We start from the raw sequence: 27,203 nt of genomic DNA, 5'->3' as shown, positions 1-27,203 counted from the left end.
GAGTTTTACTTGTGAATTCCTGGGGAAGAGCTTGCATGCTTAGGAGGAGCAAGTTGATTGGTTGAAGTAATTCTTCCCAGAAGCCCTTGCATTATCCCACTCCCATTCTCTGGGAGGATAAAAGAGGGCAGCTCTGGAGGAAAGAGGGAGTTTTTTCTGGACTAGACTTGAGGCAGCTCTCTGCAGGAGGGGAAGTCGGCTCTCTACAGGAAGAAGAATCTGTCTGAGAGATTTGAGTTGACACAGCAGATCTCCTCCCAGAGAGCGATGGGCAGACAGCTAATGTGATGGGATTGTATTCCTCAGTGTGCTGCAGGCAGGGATGGTGGACTAGATGGATTAAGAAGAAATGGAGGTAGTCAGGAGACAACAGCACATTACAGGAAAGTTTTACCTTAACAGTAAATTTAAGAGGACAAGAATAATAGCAGATATTAAAACCTATGATATATAGCAAAAACAGTGAACCAATGAAAATGAATCTTTCTAAAAGCTTAACTCTAAATAATACAGGAAGAGCAGACCAATGAATTTCATATGCAATTGAAAATGTCTAGAAAATCCCATATTCAAAACTAACTAGGAAATCTTAAAAATTAAAGGTAAAAAGAGGAAAGTGCAAAGGAGGTTTGTATGTTTCTGTGCTTGGGCAGTGAGTGAGGGCCACAGTGACATTGAATCCTGGAGCCCCATTTGTGCTGGAGACCAAACCAGAGGAGGCAAATCTAGGGGAGAAAATGATGGGAGCAATAGATGGCAACTATGATGATACTTCTCAAAGCTTCCAGAGAAGAATGGCTGTGACAAGAGCTTCCTCATAGTGACAAGAATAACATTTATAAACATTTACATTTTAAGGCATGGTGAGCCCTGTATATGTAATAAATTTTGATTCTCACCATAGCCTTGAGAAGTAGGTATTATAAACTCCATGTTATAGATGGGGAAACAGAACCAAAATTAATATCCAAAAGGTCATTTGACCTCTGCACTTCCTGACTACTTAGGTGCCTCTCCACTCTGACTTCTGGGGAAGCTGCAGGATGTGCTCCCACTCCACTCTGTCTGCATCCCATAATTCCTATTCTGTCCTCTTCCCTTCATCTTACTCTCATTTCCCCTGTCTAGGTACCACAGCTGAGCATCTTTTCCTGCTCAATAGCCAAAAATTGGCCTTGTGGCCCCTCTCCTGGGATCACTTAGAACTGCAGGTGACTGACCCTCTTTGCTTGCCTCCCCTTAATCCCTTCATCCTTCCTGAATATTGGTCTGGATTTGGGACTATCTGCATTTCTTCTTAATCCATCTAGTCCACCATCCCTGCCTGGAGCACACTGAGGAATACAATCCCATCACATTAGCTGTACTCAAACCTTGTTCACATAAAAAGGGGAAGTCTTCAGCCAAATCCTTGAGAAAACTTTTCATAAGAATTAGCTCAAGAAATAGAGATCTCTCAGCATTTGCAAGCTGACAGTGATGTCTTACTCCCTAATTTGGGGGTCTGGTAATTCACCACATTTTGAATTCATAAAATGGAGCTAGTTTCCAGTAGAGCCCATTTGTCCATCTTACCCATCCAGATAGGCTCTTGCTAGATGCTTTTTGGAGGTTTTCCCATGTTGGTTTCCGTGAGCCCACAGAAGGTGAGCTGACATGAGAGGTGTTTATCCCAATGAAGAAAGCTTCCAAGCCTTCATCAATAGCCCATGGATCAGGAACCAAAAGAAAGCAGGATAGAAACTTATCCTAGCATCGATTCTATTTGAATCCCATGAGAACAGGTGAGAAGTGTGAAATGAGGATGAGGGAGAGGAAAGGAGGTGGAAAACACCATGGTAACAGTGAAATCAGACTCTTCTTCAGAAAGAGCCTCTTCAATGGCTCCAATCCAAGAATAAAATCCAAAGGACAGGGGACAGCACACATGAACTCACCCAAAAGTATACCACAAAAAAGAGAGAAAGGAGAGGATCCTACAGGATTCTGAATAGAAACGGACAGGTTTCTAATTTTAATTTAAGATCTGGAATCTGCCAGGCAGCTCTATAGGAATGTTCTTGTAAGGAAGGAGTCCAGACTTCAGACAAAGTAGATCACACAATGAAATGGCAGAGAATGCAACGTGTAGCTCTGGGCAGCCAGCTGGTGAAGCGGTACAGTGCCAGATCCGGATCAAAAAGACCACATTTGCCTGAATTCAGCTCTGCCCTCAGACCTTTACTGGCTGGGTGACCCTGGGCAAGTGACCTTTATGGCTCAGTTTCCACAACTACCAAATGAGTTGGAGAAGGAAATGGCGAACGACTCTTGTACCTTGGCCAAGAAAACCTCCAAGGGGTCAGGAAGAGTTGGACAGGACTGAAAAATTTCTGAGCAACAGAAGCAATTCAGCTGCTGCTGTACAAAGTTCCCTCTTCAGAATCCTGTGAAAGATGGAATGGACTTCCTGCAAATATCTTCAGAAACATGAATGGCCCAACGGCCAGAGTGGGCCCTCCATGTCACGTTTCACAGTTACATATTCATACTTGAGAATACGACAAACCCACCCATGGGACGACGGCCACATGAGAGCGGCCCGGACACCTTTATCCCATGCCGGGGACATAACCTTGGGGAGATGCAGCCTGGCCACGGGTCCAGTAGATCCTGAACTCGTGACAGTCCAATACTCCAAAAAAGAAGGTCCTTGTCCAGAAAGTTTTCAGCTCCAGAAATGGTACCCACCACCAAGTTACAGCTTTTACCAGTAAAATGCAGTGAAAGGAGAATCATCCTCTTTTACAGCTGCAGCAGCAGGACTGGGGAATCTCTCCATCTGACCATAGCTGAGATCCTCCTGGGTGGAGCAGGGAGCTCCTTGAGACCTGGGGCTGTCTTTGTTTTTCCTCAGGATCGCCAGCCCTTAGCATGGAGCTGCCTCAGAGAGCACTTGATTAATGCTCCAGGTACCTTCATTCCTTGTCCATGACCAGATTCCTATGGAAGAGCTGGGAAAGGGAAAGCTTCTTCAGCAGAATCTAAGTGGATCCTGAGGCTGGCACTTCGGTGCTGTCTCCCTGAGGGCCCCATCAGCTTCCGGGACTGAGGGAATGGAGACAGGAACTCTGTGCTTGAGCTGATGACGCCATATCTTTGGGAAAAGTGGAAGAACATGAGGAGAGTGACAGAAGTGCCGGATCGGCCAGAAGAAAATAGAGGAGGATCCTAGATCTGGGCAGAGACTCTAGTACAGATGTGCGGTCACGTGTCCCAGTGAGGGGGACACAGGCCTGGAGGAGGCAGAAGGCCCTGACTTGGCTCCAAACAAAGCCCTTTGAGGTCTCAGGTCTGTCCTCCAGTTCTGGGGTTACTCTTTGTAATCTGTTAGAAGTGCTGGTGCTTTACACGACCACTAGATGTCCTCCCGGGAGCACGTGTGACTGGGGAGTGATGGAGAGAAGTCCTAGAAGCAAACCTTGGTCTGAAAATGACCGAAGCCAATGACTACTGCAAGGTCACATCCACAGACCACAAGGCTGCTCTCTCCTGCACCAGTGGATCCCATTCTCCTGTTCACAGACGCCCCCTTGTGGGAGTGGCCAGCAATAAGCAGGGGTCTCCTGGTTGTGGGGCCCCTGGGGTTTGCTTCCAAGTTGGGGGGGAGGCAGTTAACTGGGGGCCTGAGGCCACTAGGGGGCGCTGTGAGACTGGATTTGGGCAGGCAATGGGGACAGAGGCCTCTGGGTATCTCAGGGGGGAGGAGCCCAGCTGGCTGTGGCTACTCTGACCCCTGGAATCATTCATGGGTGACATTTCAGCTGGGCTCCATCCCCTCCCACTGAAAGACGCATCTTCCCCATGGGACCCATGACCTCAGAGTTAGAACTCAGGGTATGGTTGAGAAAATGCAGATTTAGGGTTCAGGGCTGCTTAAAAAGCCCCAGATTTGCATCCAGCCCCCTCCCCCTCCCCAGCCCAGCCCAGGCTCCCAGGGGGAGGATAAGAGGGGCCTGGCAGAGCCGGACCCAGCCAGTTCTCTCTGGGGAGCAGAGCTCTTGGATCCCCCGCACCATGGCCTGGCCTCTGGTCTGCCTCCTGCTGCTCAGCTTCTGCTCAGGTCAGGGCTGGCCCTGCTCCTCCTGCTCCTCCCTCCCTGTCCTGGGGTCTCAGGGTCTCCAAGCACCTCCCCATCCTCTCCTGTGCTGGGACATTCATGTCTGTCTGTGTTTCCAGGTTCCTTCTCCCAGGCTGTGCTGACTCAGCCTTCCTCCATGTCTGTGCCTCTGGGAGACACAGCCAGACTCTCCTGCACCCTCAGCAGTCAGCACAGTGGGAATACAATCTATTGGCACCAGCAGAGCCCGGGAAAGGCCCCTCGGTTCCTCATGTATGTCACCAGCAGTGGAGGTGTGGGCAAGGGCGAGGGGGTCCCCACCCGCTTCTGGGGCTCCAGCTCTGGGGCTAATCGCTACATGTCCATCAGAAACATCGAGCCTGAGGATGAAGCCGATTATTACTGTGGGGCAGGTGATGGTAATAACGGTTACCACAGTGACACATTCAGTGAGGAAGTGGAACAAAAACCTCCCTGCAGCCCAGACCTGGCCCAGGCTGCCAGGGGACCTTCTCTAAGCTTCTTCTTCTCTCACACTTTCACTTTCTTGCTGACTTTGCCTCTCTCTTTCTCTCTCTGTCTGTCTCTCTTACTCTCTGTGTCTGTCTGTCTCTGTGTGTGCATGATTGTGTGTTTGTCTCTCTTCATTTCTCTCTGTCTCTCCCTCACTCTCTCTCTTTCTTTCTCTCTCTCTCTCTCTGTCTCTGTCTCTGTCTCTGTCTCTGTCTCTGTCTCTCTCTGTCTCTCTCTGTCTCTGTCTCTCTCTCTCTCTGTCTCTCTCTCTCTGTCTCTCTCTCTGTCTCTCTCTCTGTCTCTCTCTCTCTCTCTCTCTCTCTCTCTCTCTCTCTCTCTCTCTCTCTCTCTCTCTCTCTCTCTCTCTCTCTCTCTCTCTCTCTCTCTCTCTCTCTCTCCAGGCTGTTCAATGAGTCACCTGAGGTAAGACTTAGAGTACATTCTCCCACTAGGTCTTGCTCCCAGATCTTCTGACCCCAGAACCTGGATTTTACCCATGTCCCATTGAGACTCCAAGGCAGAGATTTATCTGAGCCTTCAGCCTTCAGACTTTGACAAATAGAGAGGAGGGGAGAGGGAGCCTCTGCCATGGTTTCCCCACAACACCTGGCCCGGCTCCTTCTTGGAAAGAGAAATGATCCTTGGTGAAAGGGCCGTTGGGACAACAGCCAGGGTTCATGAGGCCTCAGCCACAGATTCCTTATAGAGCCGCAAAGTCCCCAGCACTGAGGTGGGAACAGAGAGGACTCCAAGTGCTGCCGGGCTTGGGCCCGGCCTCCCTTTTCTCCCCTGACACAGACGCCATGCTGGGCCAGGTCCAGGCACCCAACACTGGAGGTGGCCACGAGCAGCTGCCTGGCCCCGGCTTCAAGGCTGTTCCCATTAAAGTCCAGCCACCACATTCAGCCTTGGATATGACCTTGTCACCTCCTTGTCTCCTCTGTTCCATCATCTCCTCTGCCTCTCTGTTACCTCCTGGGTAAAATTTAGAGGCCTCCCTTGGGCTTTCAAGTCATTTTACAGCCAAGCCCCTTTCCATCATTCCAAGCTTCTGGATCCTTAACTGCTCCTCCACCTTCCAGAGACAACAATCTCCTCACTGTTCCCCAGGACACTGTCTGCCATTGGCTCTGGCTGTGTTCCCTGCCTAGCTGTCTGACCCTGCTCATCTCCAGCTTCTTTCTTCCCTCCAGTCACAAGTAAAATCCTACCTTGCTTTGCATAAAGTCCCTCTCAGACCTCCTTAAGCTTAGTGCTTTACCTCTTTCCTCTCCTTTGTCTCTTTTATGTGCTGTTTGGCTGTTGCAGTTTACATGTTGTCCCCACAGCCATCTTAGACTGGGAGTTCCTCAAGACTGGAAGCTATTTTTGTCTATTTTGTACCCCATAATTTGGAACACAGTAGGCGATTAATAAATGTTTGTTGACATTAATGATTTGTGGGGTTTATGGAATCATACATGTGCAGTTGGAAGGAACCATGGAAATAAGGAATTCCAGACCTCTCATTTTACAGATGAAGAAACTGAGTCCCCGAGAGCCTGAATGAATTTCTTTTTTTTTTTTTTCTTTTTCTGAGGCTGGGGTTAAGTGACTTGCCCAGGGTCACACAGCTAGGAAGTGTTAAGTGTCTGAGACCAGATTTGAACTAGGGTCCTCCTGAATTCAGAGCTGGTGCTCTATTCACTGCGCCACCTAGCTGCCCCTGAATGAATTTCTGATTTGCACATCTTGATGGCATTTTCTTCCCTTAAAAGCTGTTTACTTTTAAAGAGCTTCATGGACTGAATCAGTCTTGTACAGAACTGCTGTTTATTTCTTTTAACCCAGCCTTCCAGATCTGGCCCCATCCTCAAACAGGACAGTTGCACCGTCATAATCTTAAGCGCTAACTTTAAGAGAAAAACAAAAATGATACAAAATATCACAATCTACAGGATACAGCAAAAACAGTGATCGGACAAAAAGAAATAATTCAAACAGCTTACAATTATATATACATATATACATTGCATATTCAATCCACTGGTCTGCTATAAATATATATATATATATATATATATATATATATATATATATGTATGTATTATATATATATATATATATATATATATATTATATATGGATTGAATATGCAATTTTCAAAGTCTAGGGGAAAAACAGACTAAAAATCCCCATTTCCACACTAACTAGGAAATCTGAAAAATTAAAGATGAGAAAGGAGAAAGTGAAAAGATGTTTGAGCGTTTCTGTGCTTGGGCAGTGAATGAGGGTCACAGTGACACTGAGTCCTGGAGGCCATTTGTCCTGGAGAGTGAACCAGAGGAGCAAATCCTGGTGAGAAAAGGATGTGAGGAATAGATCGCAATGATTATGATGCTTCCAAAAGCCCAGAGAACACTGCTGGCTGTGACAGGAGCTTACCTCAAATAACATGAGCAATATTTATGGACATTTGCATTTTAAGGTGTGGAGGGACTTTTAAAATAACAACTTCTTTGATTCTCACTGCAGTCATGAGAAATGCGTTTATAATCTCCATGTGACACATGAGGCAAAACTAATGTGAAAGGTGATTTGAACTCAGGTTATCCTAACTCCAGGTGTATTCAAGTGCCTCTCTGCTCTGATTTCTGGGGAAGCTCCAGGATGTGTTCCCACTTCACTTTATCAGTATCCTGCAATTCTTGTTCTCTCCTTTCCCCTTCATCTTACTCTCTCTGCCCCTCTCTAGGTACCACAGCTGAGCATCTTTTCCTGCTCAATGGCCAAAAATAGGCCTTGTGTCTCCTCTCCTGGAATTAGAGAGAATGGCAGCTGACTGACCCTGTAAGCTTGCCTTCTTAATCCCATCATCCTTCCTGATGAAAAGATTGGATTTGAGGCTATCCCTGTTTCTTCTTATTTCATCCATTCCACCATCTCTGTCTGCAGCACACTGAGGAATACAATCCCCTCACATCACCTGTACTAAAATCTGGTTCACATAAAACAGGGGAAATCTTCAGGAAAATCCTTGATAAACTTTTGATCACAATAACCTGAAGAAATAAAAATCTTTTACCAATTCCCAGCTGACACTGATGTCTTAATCTCTATTTTTTGGGTCTGGTCACTGAGTTTTGAATTCCTAAAACTGCTACTTTCTAGCACAGCCCACCTGTCTGACTTGCCCATCAAGACAGGTTCTTGCTAGAGGCTTTATATAGATTTTCCCATGTCTGTTTTCTGTGAGCCTACAGTAAGTGCGCTTACATATGACACACTTATCCCATTCAGAAAGCAGCCATCCAAATGCTGGAGGGGATGCGGGAAAACTAATGCATTGTTGGTGGAGTTGTGAACAGATCCAACCATTCTGGAGAGCACTTTGGAACTATACTCAAAAAGAGTTAATACTGGGCTTATATCCCAAAGAGACCTTAAAGAAGGGAAAGGGACTGACATGTGCAAAAATGTTTGTGGCAGCCCTTTTTGTAGTGGCCAGAAACTGGAAAATATATGGATGCCCATCAGTTGGAGAATGGTTGGGTAAATTATGGTATATGAATGTTATGGAATATTATTGCTCTATAGGAAATAACCAACAGGATGATTTCAGAAAGGGATGGAGAGACTTACAGGAACTGATGCTGAGGGAAGTAAGCAGGACCAGGAGATCATTATATACTTCAACAACAATACTATAGGATGAAGAATTCTGATGGACATGGCCCTCTTCAACAATGAGAAAATCCAATTCAGTTCCAATTGATCAGAAATGAAAAGAACTAGCTACACCCAGAGAAAGAACACTGGGAAACCAGTGTGGGCTGCTTATTTTTCGTTTTCTTCCCAGGTTATTTTTACCTTTCTAAATCTGATTTTCTTATGCCATAAGAGAACTGTATAAATATGTACACATATATTGTATATACTTTAACATATTTAACACGTATGGGACTGCCTGCCATCAAGGGGAGGGATGGAAAGGAAATGTTGGAACAGAAGTGTTTGCAAGGGTCAGGCTTGAAAAATTACCCATGCATATGTTTTGCTAATAAAAAGCTATAATAATTAAAAAAGAAGAAAAAAGAAAGCCATCATTGTATCTCTCTGGGTCATCATCCAGAGCACATCAATTATGAATAGAGCAGCAGCAGGATAGAAACTTAGCCCAGCATCAGTTCAACATAAATCCCATGAAAACTGGTGAGAAGGAGGAGGAAGAGGAGCCTGGGAAACACCATGGTAACATTGAAAACAAGCTCATGTTCAGAGAGAGCCTCTTCAATGGCTACAATCTAGGAGTGAAATCCAAAGGCTCTCAGAGAGGTCATCAAACAGGAACTGAAAAATGGGCTGAGGGCTCTGCTCACTGAGGCTCCCATGCTTGCAACAATGTAAACTAAAGCTTTCCTGCATTCAGCAGCGAGTCAGACAGTTCTTGGTTAAGATATTTTGTTTCTTACAAATGGGGCTCTGCCCAGGAGCTGGACATTATGACTTCAGGGTAGCCCCGTCCAAGCAGGGGAAATTGTGAGAAATGGATCCATATTTGTTTTCCACAGTTAGGACAATTAAATGGGAGAAATGAAGCAAAGTAGAAAATTGAAATCTTCAAAGACATGAAGAAATAATCAGGAGTGAAAGTTATCTGACCTAAAAGAATGTAAACTCCTTGTGGGCAAGGATTCCCTGTTGTAATGAAGGGGGTGCCTTGAGATTTGAAAAGAACCTTTTTTTCTTTGCCCTTAGCCCTCCTCTGTTACCCTTCTCCCTTCTGGAACAGAGGCTCCTTGGGGGGCAGGGACTGCCTATGTAATAAGGGGTGGAGAGTCATGTCTTGTACCTTCTATAACCTCCAATTAAGGAGAAATCAAGGGAAGGATTTGTGCTTCAGTACAGGACAGAAAACGTGGTCCTCGGAGTTTCAAAGTTGTGTCTACTCACCTACTCACCCAGGCGTCCATTCTTGCCAGAATGTCAAATAAAACTTTCCAGCATTCAACCAAAATGGAGGAAGGAGTCCTGCAGATTTCTGAATCGAAATGGAGAGGATTTGGACACCAACATAGGATCGGCTACCTGCCAGCTGGGTTTCTAAGAACTGTATTCTTAAGGAGGGCAGACTTCAAAGTTGATTAGGCAATGAAAGGGCAGAGGATGCAGCTTGTGGCCATGGGGAGCTAGGTGGTGCAGCAGGTAGAGGGCCAGGCCCCGAGTCAAAAACACTTCATTTGCCTGACTTCCAATCGGGCCTCAGACATTTCCTAGCTCTGTGGCTCTGGGCAAGTTCACTTTGTGCCTCAGTGTGAAGTCTGGCCTAGCTCCCTGCAGGCCTCACAATCAGCCAGAGTCAGGATAAGCAAAAGTCCTTGGTCTTTGGGGGAAAAGCAAAGGGGAGGGACAAACTGCCACATGCTCTCCACTGCCCCACCTCCCTTCTCCTCAACCTCCTCCAAAGTGACTCTGGCTTGTCTCAGTGCACCCCCTAATCCCTCCTACCATTATCTGTATACACCAAAAGATCCAGCCAATAGGGAAGAGTGAGAAGGGCCATTTTCCCCAGCACATGCTAATAGAGTATTGGCCAATAGGTAATTAGCCTTAAGTGCTTGGCTGGCTGATTCCAGTGCACCTATTCAGAGGTTCAGCCCTTTTACACCTCAGTTTCCCCATCTATAATATGAGGTGAAGAAGGAAACAGCAAATCTCTCTAATATTTTGGTCATGAAGAGATGGTCAGGACTGAAATACTATTGAGCCACAAAGCAATTTAGTTACTGTCTGTATAAAGTTCTCTTCTGGGTACTGAGAAAGATGGAATCTGGTCACTAGAATTGGCTGCCAGAACCTGTCAGTCATGGCTTCTCTCTGGATTAGCTCTATTTTAGGCCTTTATATCCTGCTTGAAACACAGCTATTTGCATATTACCCCTCTGACCTTAGGGAATGAGATTATTTCCCATGGGGCTGTTTGCATCTTTTCTCCATGAACATGGAACATGGTTTTGTTTTTTTTTTTCCCCAATTTTTTTTTTCCTGAGGCTGGGGTTAAGTGACTTGCCCAGGGGCACACAGCTAAGGTGTTAAGTGTCTGAGACCAGATTGTTTTTATTCTTAAGTCGTTTCCCCAGTCATGTCTGACTTACATTTGAAATTTCCTTGAAAAAGATACTGGAAGAGTTTGCTATTTCTTTTTCCAGTTAATTTTGCAAATGAGGAATTGAGGCAAACAGGGTTTAATGACTTACCCACAGGTCCTAAGTGTCCCAGGCCACACTTAAAGTCAGGAAGATGAGACTTCCTAACTTCTGACCCAGCAACCTATGCCTTGTACACCCAGCTGCCTCAAACACAGTAGGCACTTACTAAATGCTTATTGACTTGGCTGTTTTGCCGGGAGTCAGAGAGTCAGAAATAGAAGGACCCCATCTACAAGGAAACCTATTTGTCTTCAATGATGTCTCTAATGGATTGATATCCAGGATTCGACAGGAAGGGAAGAAACAAAATAAATTTCCCTGCTAACTTTGCTGTATATTTTAAAAGATAGCAAATCGTATATAATAAATTGGCACCTTTCTATGTTAGTTTACAGCAATGCTTCCTTTATTTCATAAATGAATGTAAAATAAAAGAGAAATGTCAAAATCACTATAGTGGGCCAAGATATCGTGCCAATGTTCAAATGTTCTTCTTTATTTATTGCTTAAGAAAAAGTTTTATCTTTGGATTTTTAAAAGCAAAGACACCCGAGGAAGAGATCAGATGCAGGATGGCCTAGCAAGCCGAACCACCAAGACCGTGCTCTCCTCTCAGGTCATGAGGACCATGGCCCAGGAGTTGGAGTCCTACACTTTATGAATGGAAAGGATCCCAGTTTAGGGTCTATTGCCCCACAACTGAGACACAACCTGGTGCAGATGCAGCCCAGCAACTGCCCCTGTAGACACTGCACCCTTTACTTTGTAAAACTCCAAAAAAGGAGGTTGTTGTCTCCAAAGTCTTCAGCTGCATTTAATGGTCCTCATCACAGTTATAACATTTTACCAGTAAAAGTGCAATTAAAGGAGAATCATCATTATTTGCAGCTGCAACCTCAGGACCCTGGGACTTCTCCATCACACCTACAGCTGAGAACCTCCAGGGCAGAACAGGGAGCTCCTTGAGACCAGGGGCTGTCTTTGTTTTTCCTTAGGATCACCAGCCCTTAGCATGGAGCTGCCTCAGTAAGCACTTGATTAATGCTCCAGGTCCATTCATTCCCTGTCCATGACTAGATTCCTATGGAAGAGCTGGGAAAGGGAAAGCTTCTTCAGCAGAATCTAAGTGGATCCCGAGGCTGGCACTTAGGTCCCGTCCCCTTGAGGGCCCCGGTCACTTTCCAGGGCTGAGGGAATGGAGACAGGAAGTCTGTGTTTGTGCTGATGATGTCATATCTTTGGGAAAATTCTGGAAGACCATGAGGAAAGACTCTGAAAGGGCTGGGTCAGCCAGAAGAAAATAGGGGCCGATCCTTTTATCTGGTATAGATGTGAGGCTCACGTGTCATGGTGAAGGGGGGATACAGGCCCAGAGGAGGCAGAAGGCCCTGACTTGGCCACATCCAAAGTCCCTTCCAGGTCTCAGGTCTGTTCTCCAAACTGGGGGTTACTACTTATAATCTGTTAGAAGTGCTGGTGCTTTACCCGACCACTAGATGTCCTCACTGGAGAGTGATGGAGCAGAAGTCCTAGAAGCAAAACTTTGTCTGAAAATGATCCAAGCTTTACAATGACTATTACAGGGTCTCACACATACACACACCCCAAGGCTGTTGTCCCCTGCACCCAACCCTCCTATATCCTGTGCACAGACGCCCCCTTGTGGGTCTGCTAAGCAACAAGAAAGGGTCTCCTGGCTATGGAGTCCCTGAGGTTTGCTTTCCAGGCTGGATTGACCCGGGGACCTGCAGCCACTAGGGGGCAATATAGGACTGGCTATAGAAAGCAATGGGGAAAGAGAGCCTGGGGATCAGTGGGGAAGAGCCCAGCTGACTGTGTCTGTGGCTGCTCTGATGCCCTAGGCTGCCTAATAGGTGACATCTCAGCTGGGCTCCATCCCCTCCTGTGAGACACGCCTTCCCCAGGGGACCCGTGACCCCAGATTTAGGAACCAGGGCTGCTTAAGAAGGCCCAGATTTGCATCCTTCCCCCGCCCCCTCCCCAGCCCATCCCAGGCTCCCAGGGAGAGGATAAGAGGAGCCTGGATTACTGGGACCCAGCAGTTCTCTCTGGGGAGCAGAGCTCTCGGGTCCCCTGCACCATGGCCTGGCCTCTCCTCTGCCTCCTCCTGCTCACCTTCTGCTCAGGTCAGGGCTGGCCCTGCTCCTCCTGTTCCCCCCTCCCTGTGCCGGGGTCTCCTGGGAAGGTCTCCCAGCACCTCCCCCCTCTCTCCTGTGCTGGGACATTCATGTCTGTCTGTGTTTCCAGGTTCCTTCTCCCAGCCTGTGCTGACTCAGGCTCCCTCCATGTCTGTGTCCTTGGGAGCCGCCGCCAGGCTCACCTGCACCCTCAGCAGTGAATACAGAGGGAACACTATTGGTTGGTACCAGCAGAGCCCGGGAAAGGCCCCTCAGTACCTCATGTATGTCGGTACCGGTGGAGCTGGAGGCAAGGGCGAGGGGGTCCCCACCCGCTTCTCGGGCTCCAGCTCTGGGGCCGATCGCTACTTGTCCATCAGCAGCGTCCAGCCTGAGGATGAAGCCAATTATTACTGTGCGACATATTATGGTACTAGTAGTGGCGTTGCTGAACACAGTGATACATTCAGTGGGGAAGTGGGACAAAGACCTCCCTGCAGCCCCGACCTGGCCCAGGCTGCTGACTCAGCTCACACTGCCAGGGGACCAGAGGGTCTCTCCTTCTCTCTGCTTCTTCCTCTCACACATTTTTTTCTTTGTTGCTCACTCTGTCTCTATATCCATGCCTGATATTGTGCCTGTCTCTCCCTCTGTGTGTGTGTGTGTGTGTGTGTCTCTGTCTCTGTCTCTCATTCTCTTTCTATTTCTTTGTCTCTCCACTTGTCTCCCTTTCTCTGTCTCTTTCTGTCTCTCTCTCCCACACTCACCAACACACACACTTCCCTCCCTGTGGGGGGTGGAATATATGCACCTGTGTTTTTTGCACCACTGGGGGCTTGGTGCAGGCTCTCAATTTTACCTAGTAGAGTTGTGGAAATGTCAGCTCTAATGGAGTAGATTATCATCCCCTCTATTTAAATCATTCTTAGAGTTTTCCCTCCTCATCTTGCCTTTTTTTTTTTTTTTTTTTTTTTTTTTGCTTTAGGGTATAAGGTCTGTATTTCAACAAACAAACCGCAAACAACAAGAAACAACAAAAAACAAAGCTTTTGATAGTCACAAATGTGATATTTATGAGTAATAGAGAAAAAATGAGAATTATATTGCAGTAATTTTAGGTGGATAAAGAACTGAATGAATAACCTACATATAAAGTAATAGACCATCAATACATTAATATTTACTTGTAGAGAAATCCCTACGAGGGTGCCCAAGTTTATTTTTTGACTTTGTACTGTTCATTTTTTTTTTGTCAGTAACTTGAATGAAAGCATAAATGATATGCAGGTGTACCTACCAGTTTCCCATTCAGCTCACCTAAATATTTTCTCCTTCATGCATTGAGAATACTAGTCAAATCAATATTGGAAAAGATGTGTCAGTTCATTATACTAGAAGTTGTTCATCATATCTTTGACCGTATGCTCAAGTTCTACTCCTTTGTCACTGCTATTCTATAAATCTTGTTTCTTCATCAGAATGTAAGCTTCTTAAAGTCATGATGACGATCTTTCAATTGGCATCACTGTCATTTAGCTCAATGTCTGATATTTAATAAAAACATTAAAATGTTTTCTAATTCATTTATTCATAACACAAAAATAAATGGGGGCTGACATGCTGAATTATATTATCAGAAAAACAAACTTAACAGGCAAGAATTAAATTCATATCATTTTAGATTTGAATAAGATATTAGCCATCATTTAAGCTAATCCATAAACATAAGAAATTCCCAATTTAACTCCTGCAAAATAGTTGTGATGCCTCTGTTTGAAACCTTCCAAGCTGGGGTAGCTGAGTATCTCTGATTCCCATGGTCTTCTCTCTGGGTGTCGATGGCTCTCTTTATCACAGAACAATTGGAACTGTTTGAAGCATCTCATTGTTGAAGAGAGCCACGTCCATCAGAATCGATGGTCATATAATTTTGTTGCCTTGAATAATGATCTCCTGGCTCTGCTCACTTCCCTCAGCATCAGTTCCTGTCAGTCTCTCCAGGCTTCTCTGAAATCATCCTGCTCATCATTTCTTACAGAACAATAATATTCCATAACATGCATATACCACAACTTATTCAGCCATTCTCCAACAGATGAGCAACCATTCAGCTCCCACTTTCTTGCCACTACAGAAAGACTCCCACAAACATTCATTATGTAGAAACTTTGCCTGTCTATACCGAGGGAAAATACTTTATGCATTGTGTCCATGGAATGAATTCTGGTGCTGAATGATGTACAGTTTACAAGACTAAGAAGGATGTGGTCCTGTAGCCAGCAGGTGGCTCTTTGGCGGGGTACCCATGTAAGCAGTGGGTGCATGAGGAGCAGGTGATCTCAGTTGGAGATCAGCCCAGCTGGCTGGCACTAATATATCATGACTCTCAGTATATCATGACAAAAGTGATGGAAATGAAGTCAGATAAGGATGATGGGATATTCATGACTTCTCTGGCTCTAGATATTGGGACAATGGATATTTGTAAATCTGCAACATCCAGCCCGAAGATGAAGATGATTCCTGCCCCTTTTCTCCTCTGCCACAGCCCACACGTGGTGCAGGCTCTTGCCATCCACCACTCGCAAGAGTCAGTGTTCACCTTCTGAGTTGTTGAAAAAGGATGTTTCCTTTGAGCTCAAACAATCCTGAGGATGACTGCAGCCATGAAATTAAAAGGGGTTTGCTCCTCAGAAAAAAAAAAAAAAAAAACTTATGAAAAATTTGGATATTTTAAGTAAAGACTTCATGTTGTCAACAAAGGTCTGTATCATCAAAGCTATGGTTTTCTCCCACACCAAAGTATAACTATGAGTGTAAATGTCAGACCTCTTTACTGCTCATGCCTTCTCTCAGGGATTAGCTCTATTTCACCTCATTTATGCCCTACTTGTACACAGCTGTTTGCACATTACTCCTCCCCCTTATGCTTTGAAGCTCTTTAAATGGGGCTGTTGGTGCCTTTCTCCATGAACATGGAACACATTATTGTTTGTTATTCTGAAGTCATGTTTCCAGTCATGTCCGACTTTCAGGGACCCCGTTTGGAATTTTCTTTTTAAGATATTGGAGTTGTTTGCAATTTCCTTCTCCAGATCATGTTACAAATGAGAAACTGAGGCAAACAGGCCTAAATGGCCCACAGCCGCAGGCCAGATTTGAATTTGGAAAGATGAGTCTTTCTAATTTCTGACCAGGTTCTCTCTCTCATGTGCCAGCTAGCTGCTTCAAACACAGTAGGCACTTAATAAATGCTTGTTCACTTCACTGATTTGTGAGGAGTCACATGCAGTATTAGAAAGGACTGCATATGCAAGGAAGCTTGTTTATTTCCCATGGTAGCTATCTCTATAGTAGATGGAAATGGAAGGAAAAAAAAAGAAATTTACTTGATAATTTTATTATATGTATTGAAAACATAGCACATTCTATATAATAGACTGTCCCATTTTTGTACTAGATTACAAAAATGCTTGCTTGATTCCTAAATTAAAAAAGAAAACCAAAAATCACCAAAGTGGACCGATATACCGATACACCAACATTCAAAATAATTACTTATTGCTCAAAAAAAGTTTTATCTTTGAATTTTTAAGTAACAAAGACACCTAAGGCAGAGACAAGATGTAGCATGGGCCTAAGAAGTCAAACCACTAAGAGCACCTTGACCACTCCCTCCTTTCTGGTCATAAAGAGAAAGGTCCAGGATTTGGAGTCCTAAACCTTATGGAGAGCAGAACTTAGGATCCATTATCCCACAATTGGGATACGACCTTCTGGAGATACAGCCTGGCAACCGCTCCTGGAGACTCTGCACCCCTGCCTCTGCAAGACCCAGAAAAGAGGTTGTTACCTCCAAAGTTTGGGGCTCCATGAAATGGTCCACAACACAAAGTAACAACATTTAACAGTAAAAGTGCAGGTGATGGAGATGCATCATTATTTGCTGCTGCAAGCCCAGGACAATGGAATCTCTCCATCAGACCTGCAGCTGAGACCCTCCGGGGGTGAGGGGGGGGGGAACAGGGAGCTCCTTGAGAAAGAGGACTGTCTTTGTTTTTCCTTAGGATCTCCAGCCTTTAGCATAGAGCTACCTCAGTAAGCATGTAACTAATGCTCTTGTCCATTCATTCCCTGTCCATGACCACATTCCTATGGAAGAGCTGGGAAAGGGAAAGATTCCTCAGCAGAATCTAAGTGGATCCGAGGCTGGCACTTCGGTCCCGTCTCCCTGACGGCCCCTCACCTTCTGGGACCGGTGGAATTGGAGACAGGAACTCTGTGCTTGTGCTGATGACATCATATCTTTGGGAAAACTCTGAAAAAACCTGAGGAAAGATGCTGAAGGGGTTGGATCGGCCAGAAGAGAATCGGGGCCGGTCCCTAAAGCTGGACAAAGACCCTGATACAGATTTTGGGCTGACATGTCCCAATGAGGGGGATACAGGCCCGGGGGAGGCAGAAGGCCCTGACTTGGCCACATCCAAAGCTCCTTTGAGGTCTCAGGTCTGTCCTTCAATCTGGGAGTTACTCTTCACCATCTATTAAAAGTGCTGCTGCTTTACCCAACCACTAGATGTCCTCCCGGGAGCACATGTGACTGGAAAGTAATGAAGCAGAAGACCAGGGAGCAAACTTTGTGTGAAAACAACCCAAGCTGTACAATGACTATTGCTAGGTCACATCCAGGCCCCACAAGGCTGCTCTCTCCTGCACCAATGGACCACATTCTCCTGTGTGCAGATGCCCCCTTGTGGGACTGGTGAGCAACAAGCTGGGGTCTCCTGGCTGTGGAGCCCTTGTGGTTTGCTTCCAAGTGTGTTGGGGGGGGAGTACCTGGGGGCCTGAGGCCACTAGGGGGCGCTGTGAGACTAGATTTAGGCAGGCAATGGGGGCAGGAGGCATCTGAGGATCTCAGGTGGGGAGGAGCCCAGCTGACTGTGGCTGCTCTGACCACTGGGATCCCTCATGGGTGACATTTCAGTTGGGCTCCATCCCCTCCCCCTGAGAGATGCATCTTCCCCCTGGGACCCGTGACCCCTGATTTAGGAACCAGGGCTGCTTAAGAAGCCCCAGATTTGCATCCAGCCCCGCCCCCTCCCCAGCCTATCCCAGGCTCTCAGGGGGAGGATAAGAGGGGCCTGGCAGAGCCTGGCTTGACCATTTCACCTTCTGAGAGCACCTACAAAACAGTGTCCATCCATACACTGATGTGAGAAACTGGAGAACATGTAGCTAATTTCCCAGTCACTAACACAGGTAGACAACGTGTGATTTATCAACCAGGAGAAGTAGTAGCATCAGGCTTATTGTTACATATCCCTAATAAGCAACCTGGTGATAGTCGCCTAGATTCTGACTCCAATGAACAAAATCCAGGAATATATTGGACAGCAGCTGTGACAGCTGACCGACCTATGCTTACTATTTATATAAACGGAATACCATTTGAAGGATTGGTAGACACGGGTGCAGATCACACAGTTATTAGAGGTGCCAATTGGCCCAGTCACTGGCCAAAGATTAAGGCAGACACCTACATGTCTGGTGTAGGAGGATCAATAGCAGCAGAAGTTAGTGCTAGGCCTTTGAGATAGATATTTGAAGGTGAAACAGGTGTTTTTACTCCTTTTGTGGTTGAAAAAATCCCCATCAATCTGTGGGGAAGAGACATTTTATAGCAGATAGGATTACAAATAAGCACTTCGACTTTTTAGGCAGGGCTGATGTTGAAGGCCTACCTGCACTTTCACCAGTTCCTATTCAGTGGAAGACTGATTCACCTGTGTGAGTAGAACAGTGGCCCTTAAGAAGTGATAAAATTCAGGCTTTATTAGACATAGCAAACGAACAACTTGACCAAGGACAACTGCGGCCTTCTCTAAGTCCTTGGAATTCCCCAGTATTTGTGGTGAAAAAGAAATCTGGAAAATGGAGGATGTTAACTGATCTAAAAAGAGTAAATGAACAGATGGAAACTATTGGAACTCTTCAGCCTGGACTTCCATCTCCTACTCAGTTGCCAAGAGAATGGCCTCTATGGGTTATAGACATTAAGGATTGTTTCTATTCTATCCCTCTAGATTTGCTTTTTCAGTGCCTAGTGTTAATTTGGCTGAGCCTTATAAAAGATAGGAATGGACAGTTTTGCCACAGGGAATGAAAAACAGCCCTACTATGTGCCAAATGTATGTTGCTGCTGCTCTTGCTCCAGTAAGAAAAGCCTTTCCAAAAGTAATATTGTTACATTATATGGATGATATTTTGGGATGTGCACCTGAGGAACAGATGTTAGAAGCATGTCTACAAAAGACCATGGAAACACTAAAGTACTACAAACTGAATATAGCTACAGAAAAAAATTCAAAGACATGCTCCTTTCCAATATTTAGGATATGAAGTATATCCTAAGACACTCACAGTACAAAAGCTTTCTTTAAGAACAGAGAAGTCGAACACCTTAAATGATTTCCAACAATTAATAGGAGATATCCAATGGATGCATCCAGTGTTAGGCCTAACTACAAATCAACTGCAACCTCTATATGACATTTTAAGGGGAGACAGTGCTTTAAATTCACCACGCCAGCTTACAAAAGAAGCACAAGAGGCTTTGAGAGAAGTTGAACTGGCTTTATCCAATGTGGTTGAAAGAGTCATTCAAAAACCCTTGGAAATACAGTATTTGCTATAAAAGAGGCACCCATAGCAGTCCTTCATCAAGGAGACAGTGTGATTGAGTGGGTGAACCTCCCAGCACAACCAGAACAAAGCCTTACTCCTTACCCAATGCTTGTGGCTAGGATTTTATTAAAGGCTATTAAGAGAGTAATACAATTATCTGGAATAAGTCCTGAAAATATATACACATTCTATACTAACACACAAATTAATGTATGCTGTGAGACCATCCCAGAATGGCAAATTTTATTGGCCACAGCTCCAAATTTTGCACATGGGTCTCCGTTAAACCCGGCTACTACATAACTGGCAATGTATTTCTGAAAAAAAAGTTTCTAAAGTTCCTCTTAAAGGACCAACAATCTTTACAGATGCCTCCAAACAAAATATTTATGCTGTATACTCTCATGATTTAACCATAAAGAGAGTAGTCAGGACTCCTTTTCGGTCCACTCAACAGAATGAATTATTTGCTATCATGCTAGCTCTTACTTATTACCCAGGAGACATAAATATAATTACTGATTCAGCCTATTCAGGAGGTGTAGTACAAAGAATTGCCACAGCCCAAATAAAATTTGCAGCCTCTAATATTTATCAGCTCTTTAAGGAACTTCAAGAGCAAGTGAGAAAACATCCAGGCAAGATTTATATCTTGCATGTCCACTCACATAGTGGACTTCCAGGTCCTACTTTTGATGGAAATTCAAAGGCAGATAGCCTTCTAACCATATTAGCCAGTAGTCCTTTATTTCAGGAAGCACAAGAATCTCAGGCTGCTGAAATATCAGGCTGCTGGAGCTTGACATTTACAATTTGGAATCACAAGAGAAGAAGCTAAGAGCATAGTAAAAAGCTGTACAGCTTGTCTTCCTTTCCACGCTCCTACACTCACTCCAGGGAAGAATCCTTATGGTTTGAGACCCAATGAAATCTGGCAAATGGATATGACCCACTATAAATCTTTTGGTCGTCTGTCTTTCATCCACATGTTAGTAGATAACTTTTCAGGATTCACTTTTGCAGTGCCACCAGCAAAAGAGACAGCCTGAGGGGTCACTGAATTCCTTATCCAAGCATTTGCAATTATGGGTGTGCCACAAGAAATAAATACAGTTAATGGACCTGCATATAGTTCTAAACATTTTGTGCACTTTTGTGCACAGTATAAGATTTTACACACTGCTGGAATACCTTTTAATCCACAAGGTCAGGCAATAGTAGAGAGAAGAAACAGAGACATTAAGACACTCCTCCAAAAACAAAAGAAAGGGGGGGGCACAGATAACCCTAAAGAACTTCTAAATTTAGTTCTCTATACCATTAATTTTATAATTTTTGACAAAGATGCACTGGCTCCAGCAGACAGGTTTTATAACCCACCAGAAGGGCAGTGTCCAGTGCGAGCAGCTCCACTATCCTTAGATAATCGCCAAGTGGTGAATGGAAGAGACCAGACAGATTAACTGCTTGGGGGAGAGGGTTTGCTTGTATTTCTTCAGATGGAGAAGGAATCAGATGGGTGCCAAGGAGTGGTATTCTCCTTGTCCATCAGAGAGAGACAAAAAAAGTGAAAGACCTCAAAACAAAGGAGAAAATCTAAGAAACATCTGACACTGAAAGAGAATGGCTAATAAGAAGACTGTAAAAGAACTTTAAAAACCAGCAGGAATCATTGGATTTCCTAACACAAGATGAGACTAATGGACAATGCATTTATGGACATTTATAAATTCTCAATTTATGATTATTTGATCATGTTATTTGTTATATACTTCTAGCATGTATTATGTTACTATGTGACTATGTTACTATGTGTTTATGTAATCTATGTAATTATGTGTAATGCCTCCCATATTGATGGATTTATGTTTCAAGGTTATGACCACCCTATGTTCTAAATCAAAAGAAAGGGGGAGATGTTAGGGTCTTACTAAGTGCTAATGAGATAATGAGATATTAGGTTCTTACTAAGTTCTAAGTCGGTACTTGACAATTCTCTAGTTCTGGCCTTTACTGGGAGTTTTACTTGTGAATTCCTGGGGAAGAGCTTGCATGCTTAGGAGGAGCAAGTTGATTGGTTGAAGTAATTCTTCCCAGAAGCCCTTGCATTATCCCATGCCCATTCTCTGGGAGGATAAAAGAGGGCAGCTCTGGAGGAAAGAGGGAGTTTTTTTCTGGACTAGACTTGAGGCGGCTCTCTGCAGGAGGGGAAGTCGGCTCTCTACAGGAAGAAGAATCTGTCTGAGAGATTTGAGTTGACACAGCAGATCTCCTCCCAGAGAGCGATGGGCAGACAGCTAATGTAATGGGATTGTATTCCTCAGTGTGCTGCAGGCAGGGATGGTGGACTAGATGGATTAAGAAGAAATGGAGGTAGTCAGGAGACAACAGCACATTACAGGAAAGTTTTACCTTAACACTAAATTTAAGAGGACAAGAATAATAGCAGATATTAAAACCTATGATATATAGCAAAAACAGTGAACCAATGAAAATGAATCTTTCTAAAAGCTTAACTCTAAATAATACAGGAAGAGCAGACCAATGAATTTCATATGCAATTGAAAAAGTCTAGAAAATCCCATATTCAAAACTAACTAGGAAATCTTAAAAATTAAAGGTAAAAAGAGGAAAGTGCAAAGGAGGTTTGTATGTTTCTGTGCTTGGGCAGTGAATGAGGGCCACAGTGACACTGAATCCTGGAGGCCCATTTGTGCTGGAGACCAAACCAGAGGAGGCAAATCTAGGGGAGAAAATGATGGGAGGAATAGGTGGCAACTATGATGATACTTCCTAAAGCTTCCAGAGAAGAATAGCTGTGACAAGAGCTTCCTCATAGTGACAAGAATAACATTTATAAACATTTACATTTTAAGGCATGGTGAGCCCTGTATATGTAATAAATTTTGATTCTCACCATAGCCTTGAGAAGTAGGTATTATAAACTCCATGTTATAGATGGGGAAACAGAACCAAAATTAATATCCAAAAGGTCATTTGACCTCTGCACTTCCTGACTCCTTAGGTGCCTCTCCGCTCTGACTTCTGGGGAAGCTCCAGGATGTGCTCCCACTCCACTCTGTCTGCATCCCATAATTCCTATTCTGTCCTCTTCCCTTCATCTTACTCTCATTCCCCCTCTCTAGGTACCACAGCTGAGCATCTTTTCCTGCTCAATAGCCAAAAATTGGCCTTGTGGCCCCTCTCCTGGAATCATTTGGAACTGCAGGTGATTGACCCTCTTTGCTTGCCTCCCCTTAAGCCCTTTATCCTTCCTGAATTTCGCTAAGCATTTGGGACTATCCCTGTTTCTTCTTAATCCATCTAGTCCACCATCCCTGCCTGGAGCACACTGAGGAATACAATCCCATCACATTAGCTGTACTCAAACCTTGTTCACATAAAAAGGGGAAGCCTTCAGCCAAATCCTTGAGAAAACTTTTCATTAGAATTAGCTCAAGAAATAGAGATCTCTCAGCATTTGCAAGCTGACAGTGATGTCTTACTCCCTAATTTGGGGGTCTGGTAATTCACCACATTTTGAATTCATAAAATGGAGCTGGTTTCCAGTAGAGCCCATTTGTCCATCTTGCCCATCCAGACAGGCTCTTGCTAGATGCTTTTTGGAGGTTTTCCCATGTTGGTTTCTGTGAGCCCACAGAAGGTGAGCTGACATGAGAGGTGTTTATCCCAATGAAGAAAGCTTCCAAGCCTTCATCAATAGCCCATGGATCAGGAACCAACAGAAAGCAGGATAGAAACTTATCCTAGCATCGATTCTATTTGAATCCCATGAGAACAGGTGAGAAGTGTGAAATGAGGATGAGGGAGAGGAAAGGAGGTGGAAAACACCATGGTAACAGTGAAATCAGACTCTTCTTCAGAAAGAGCCTCTTCAATGGCTCCAATCCAAGAATAAAATCCAAAGGACAGGGGACAGCACACATGAACTCACCCAAAAGTATACCACAAAAAGAGAGAAATGAGAGGATCCTACAGGATTCTGAATAGAAACGGACAGGTTTCTGATTTTAATTTAAGATCTGGAATCTGCCAGGCAGCTCTATAGGAATGTTCTTGTAAGGAAGGAGTCCAGACTTCAGACAAAGTAGATCACACAATGAAATGGCAGAGAATGCAACGTGTAGCTCTGGGCAGCCAGCTGGTGAAGCAGATACAGTGCCAGATCCGGATCAAAAAGACCACATTTGCCTGAATTCAGCTCTGCCCTCAGACCTTTACTGGCTGGGTGACCCTGGGCAAGTGACCTTTATGGCTCAGTTTCCACAACTGCCAAATGAGTTGGAGAAGGAAATGGCGAACGACTCTTGTACCTTGGCCAAGAAAACCTCCAAGGGGTCAGGAAGAGTTGGACAGGACTGAAAAATTTCTGAGCAACAGAAGCAATTCAGCTGCTGCTGTACAAAGTTCCCTCTTCAGAATCCTGTGAAAGATGGAATGGACTTCCTGCGAACATCTTCAGAAACATGAATGGCCCAACGGCCAGAGTGGGCCCTCCATGTCACGTTTCACAGTTACATATTCATACTTGAGAATACGACAAACCCACCCATGGGACGATGGCCACATGAGAGCGGCCCGGACACCTTTATCCCATGCCGGGGACATAACCTTGGGGAGATGCAGCCTGGCCACTGGTCCAGTAGATCCTGAACTCGTGACAGTCCAATACTCCAAAAAAGAAGGTCCTTGTCCAGAAAGTTTTCAGCTCCAGAAATGGTCGCCACCACCAAGTTACAGCTTTTACCAGTAAAATGCAGTGAAAGGAGAATCATCCTCTTTTATAGCTGCAGCAGCAGGACTGGGGAACTCTCCATCTGACCATAGCTGAGATCCTCCCAGGTGGAGCAGGGAGCTCCTTGAGACCTGGGGCTGTCTTTGTTTTTCCTCAGGATCGCCAGCCCTTAGCATGGAGCTGCCTCATAGAGCACTTGATTAATGCTCCAGGTACCTTCATTCCTTGTCCATGACCAGATTCCTATGGAAGAGCTGGGAAAGGGAAAGCTTCTTCAGCAGAATCTAAGTGGATCCCGAGGCTGGCACTTCGGTCCTGTCTCCCTGAGGGCCCCATCAGCTTCCGGGACTGAGGGAATGGAGACAGAAACTCTGTGCTTGAGCTGATGATGTCATATCTTTGGGAAAACTGGAAGAACATGAGGAGAGTGACAGAAGTGCCGGATCGGCCAGAAGAAAATAGAGGAGGATCCTAGATCTGGGCAGAGACTCTAGTACAGATGTGCGGTCACGTGTCCCAGTGAGGGGGACACAGGCCTGGAGGAGGCAGAAGGCCCTGACTTGGCTCCAAACAAACCCCCTTTGAGGTGTCAGGTCTGTCCTCCTGTTCTGGGGTTACTCTTTGTAATCTGTTAGAAGTGCTGGTGCTTTACACGACCACTAGATGTCCTCCCGGGAGCACGTGTGACTGGGGAGTGATGGAGAGAAGTCCTAGAAGCAAACCTTGGTCTGAAAATGACCGAAGCCAATGACTACTGCAAGGTCACATTCACAGACCACAAGGCTGCTCTCTCCTGCACCAATAGATCATATTCTCCTGTTTGCAGACGCCCCCTTGTGGGACTGGCCAACAATAAGCAGGGGTCTCCTGGCTGTGGGGCACCTGGGGTTTGCTTCCAAGTTGGGGAGGGCAGTTAACTGGGGGCCTGAGGCCACTAGGGGTCGCTGTGAGACTAGATTTGGGCAGGCAATGGGGGCAGGAGCAATCTGGGTATCTCAGGTGGGGAGGAGCCCAGCTGGCTGTGGCTGCTCTGACCCCTGGGATCCCTCATGGGTGACATTTCATCTGGGCTCCATCCCCTCCCCCTGAGAGACACATCTGCCTTATGGGACCCATGACCTCAGAGTTAGAACTCAGGGTATGGTTGAGAAAATGCTGATTTAGGGCTCAGAGCTGTTTCAGAAGGCCCTGATTTGCATGAAGTTTCCCCACCCCCCTCCCCAGCCCATCTCAGGCTCCCAGGGGAGGATAAGAGGGGCCTGGCAGAGCCCGGACCCCGCCGGTTCTCTCTGGGGAGCAGAGCTCTCGGGTCCCCCGCACCATGGCCTGGCCTCTCGTCTGCCTCCTGCTGCTCAGCTTCTGCTCAGGTCAGGGCTGGCCCTGCTCCTCCTGCTCCCCCCTCCCTGTCCTGGGGTCTCCTGGGAGGGTCTCTGAGCCCCTCCCCCCCTCTCCCCTGTGCTGGGACATTCATGTCTGTCTGTGTTTCCAGGTTCCTTCTCCCAGCCTGTGCTGACTCAGTCTCCCTCCACATCTGTTTCCCTGGGAGGCACCGCCAGACTCTCCTGCACCCTCGGCAGTCAGCACAGTGGGAATATGATGTATTGGCACCAGCAGAGCCCGGGAAAGGCCCCCCGGTACCTCATGTATGTGGACAGCAGTGGAGGTGTGGGCAAGGGCGAGGGGGTCCCTGCCCGCTTCTCAGGCTCTGGCTCTGGGGCCAATCGCTACTTGTCCATCAGCAACATCGAGCCTAAGGATGAAGCCGATTATTACTGTGCGACATATCAGAGTGGTTACCACAGTGACACACATTCAGTGGGGAAGTGGGACAAAAACCTCCCCGCCAGCCCCGACCTGGCCCAGGCTGCCAGGGGACCAGAAGGTCTCTCTCTCTCTGCTTCTTCCTCTCACACACTGTTTTCTTTCTTCCTCTTTCTGCCTCTGCTTCTGCATCTGTGCCTGCTATTCTTCCTGTCTATCTCTCCATCTCTCTCTCTCCCCCCCTCCTCTTCCTTCTTGTTTTTCTTTCTTTTTCTTCTTTTTGTTCTCTGTGTGTCTGCCTCTCTCTGACTCTGTCTCTCTATCTCTGTCTCTCTCCGTGTCTCTGTCTCTGTCTATCTCTCTGTCTGTCTAGAGATTTCTTTGACTCACCTGAAATGAAACCTAGATTACATGACAGAAATAGGTCTCTGAGGAGCTCACAGACTAAGGTGATACTGGGGACAACCTGTAAACAGCAACAGCCAAACAGCCCAAAAAAGAGACAAAGTGGAGATGAGAGAGAAAGCCCTAAGGTTGAGGAGATCAGACAGACTTTCTGCAAAGGAAGTTAGGATTCCCGGGGGAGGTGGGGGAGAAAGAAGCTGGAGATGAGCAGAGTTAGACAGCTAGGCAGGGAACACAGCCAGGGCCAATGGGAAGAAAACCTGGATTTTACCCATGTCCCCTTGTGACCCAGGGGAGAGATTTAGCTGAGTCTTCAGGCTTCAGAATTTGACAAGTGGAGAGGTGAGAGGGAGAGGTGAGTGGGAGCCTGCCTGGCTAAATCTTGAAAAGAGACAACAGCCTGGGACAACAGCCAGGGGTCATGACCCCTTGGCCATAGATACCCTGTAGAGCAGTAAAGACCCCAGCACTGAAGTGGGAACAGAGAGGACTCCAAGTGCTGCTGGTCCTGGGCCCGGCCTCCCTTTTCTCCCCTGACACAGACACCACAGTGGGGCAGGTCCAGTCACCCAACACCTGGAGGTGGCCACCAGCAGCTGCCTGGCCCCTGCTTCAAGGCTGTTCCCATTAAAGCCCAGCCTTACTCTGCTGTCAAATAC

General features: G+C 45.9%; 2 gene segments (V, D, J or C); both read left to right on the top strand.

Moving 5' to 3' along the window:
• The window catches only part of LOC141556155 (immunoglobulin lambda variable 9-49-like), a 1,090,947-nt gene that overhangs the window by 90,819 nt on the left and 972,925 nt on the right, over positions 1–27,203 (top strand).
• LOC141552167 (immunoglobulin lambda variable 4-69-like) lies at positions 12,874–22,911 on the top strand. The segment is given in 3 exon segments: positions 12,874–12,947; positions 13,069–13,491; positions 22,769–22,911. Coding segments are annotated over 3 exon segments (612 nt in total).

This window comes from Sminthopsis crassicaudata, chromosome 1 (genome assembly GCF_048593235.1).
Source record: "Sminthopsis crassicaudata isolate SCR6 chromosome 1, ASM4859323v1, whole genome shotgun sequence".
Taxonomy (NCBI): Eukaryota; Metazoa; Chordata; class Mammalia; order Dasyuromorphia; family Dasyuridae; genus Sminthopsis; species Sminthopsis crassicaudata.
Note: the sequence above shows the minus strand (reverse complement) of the source record. Positions and strands in the feature narration are given on the sequence as shown.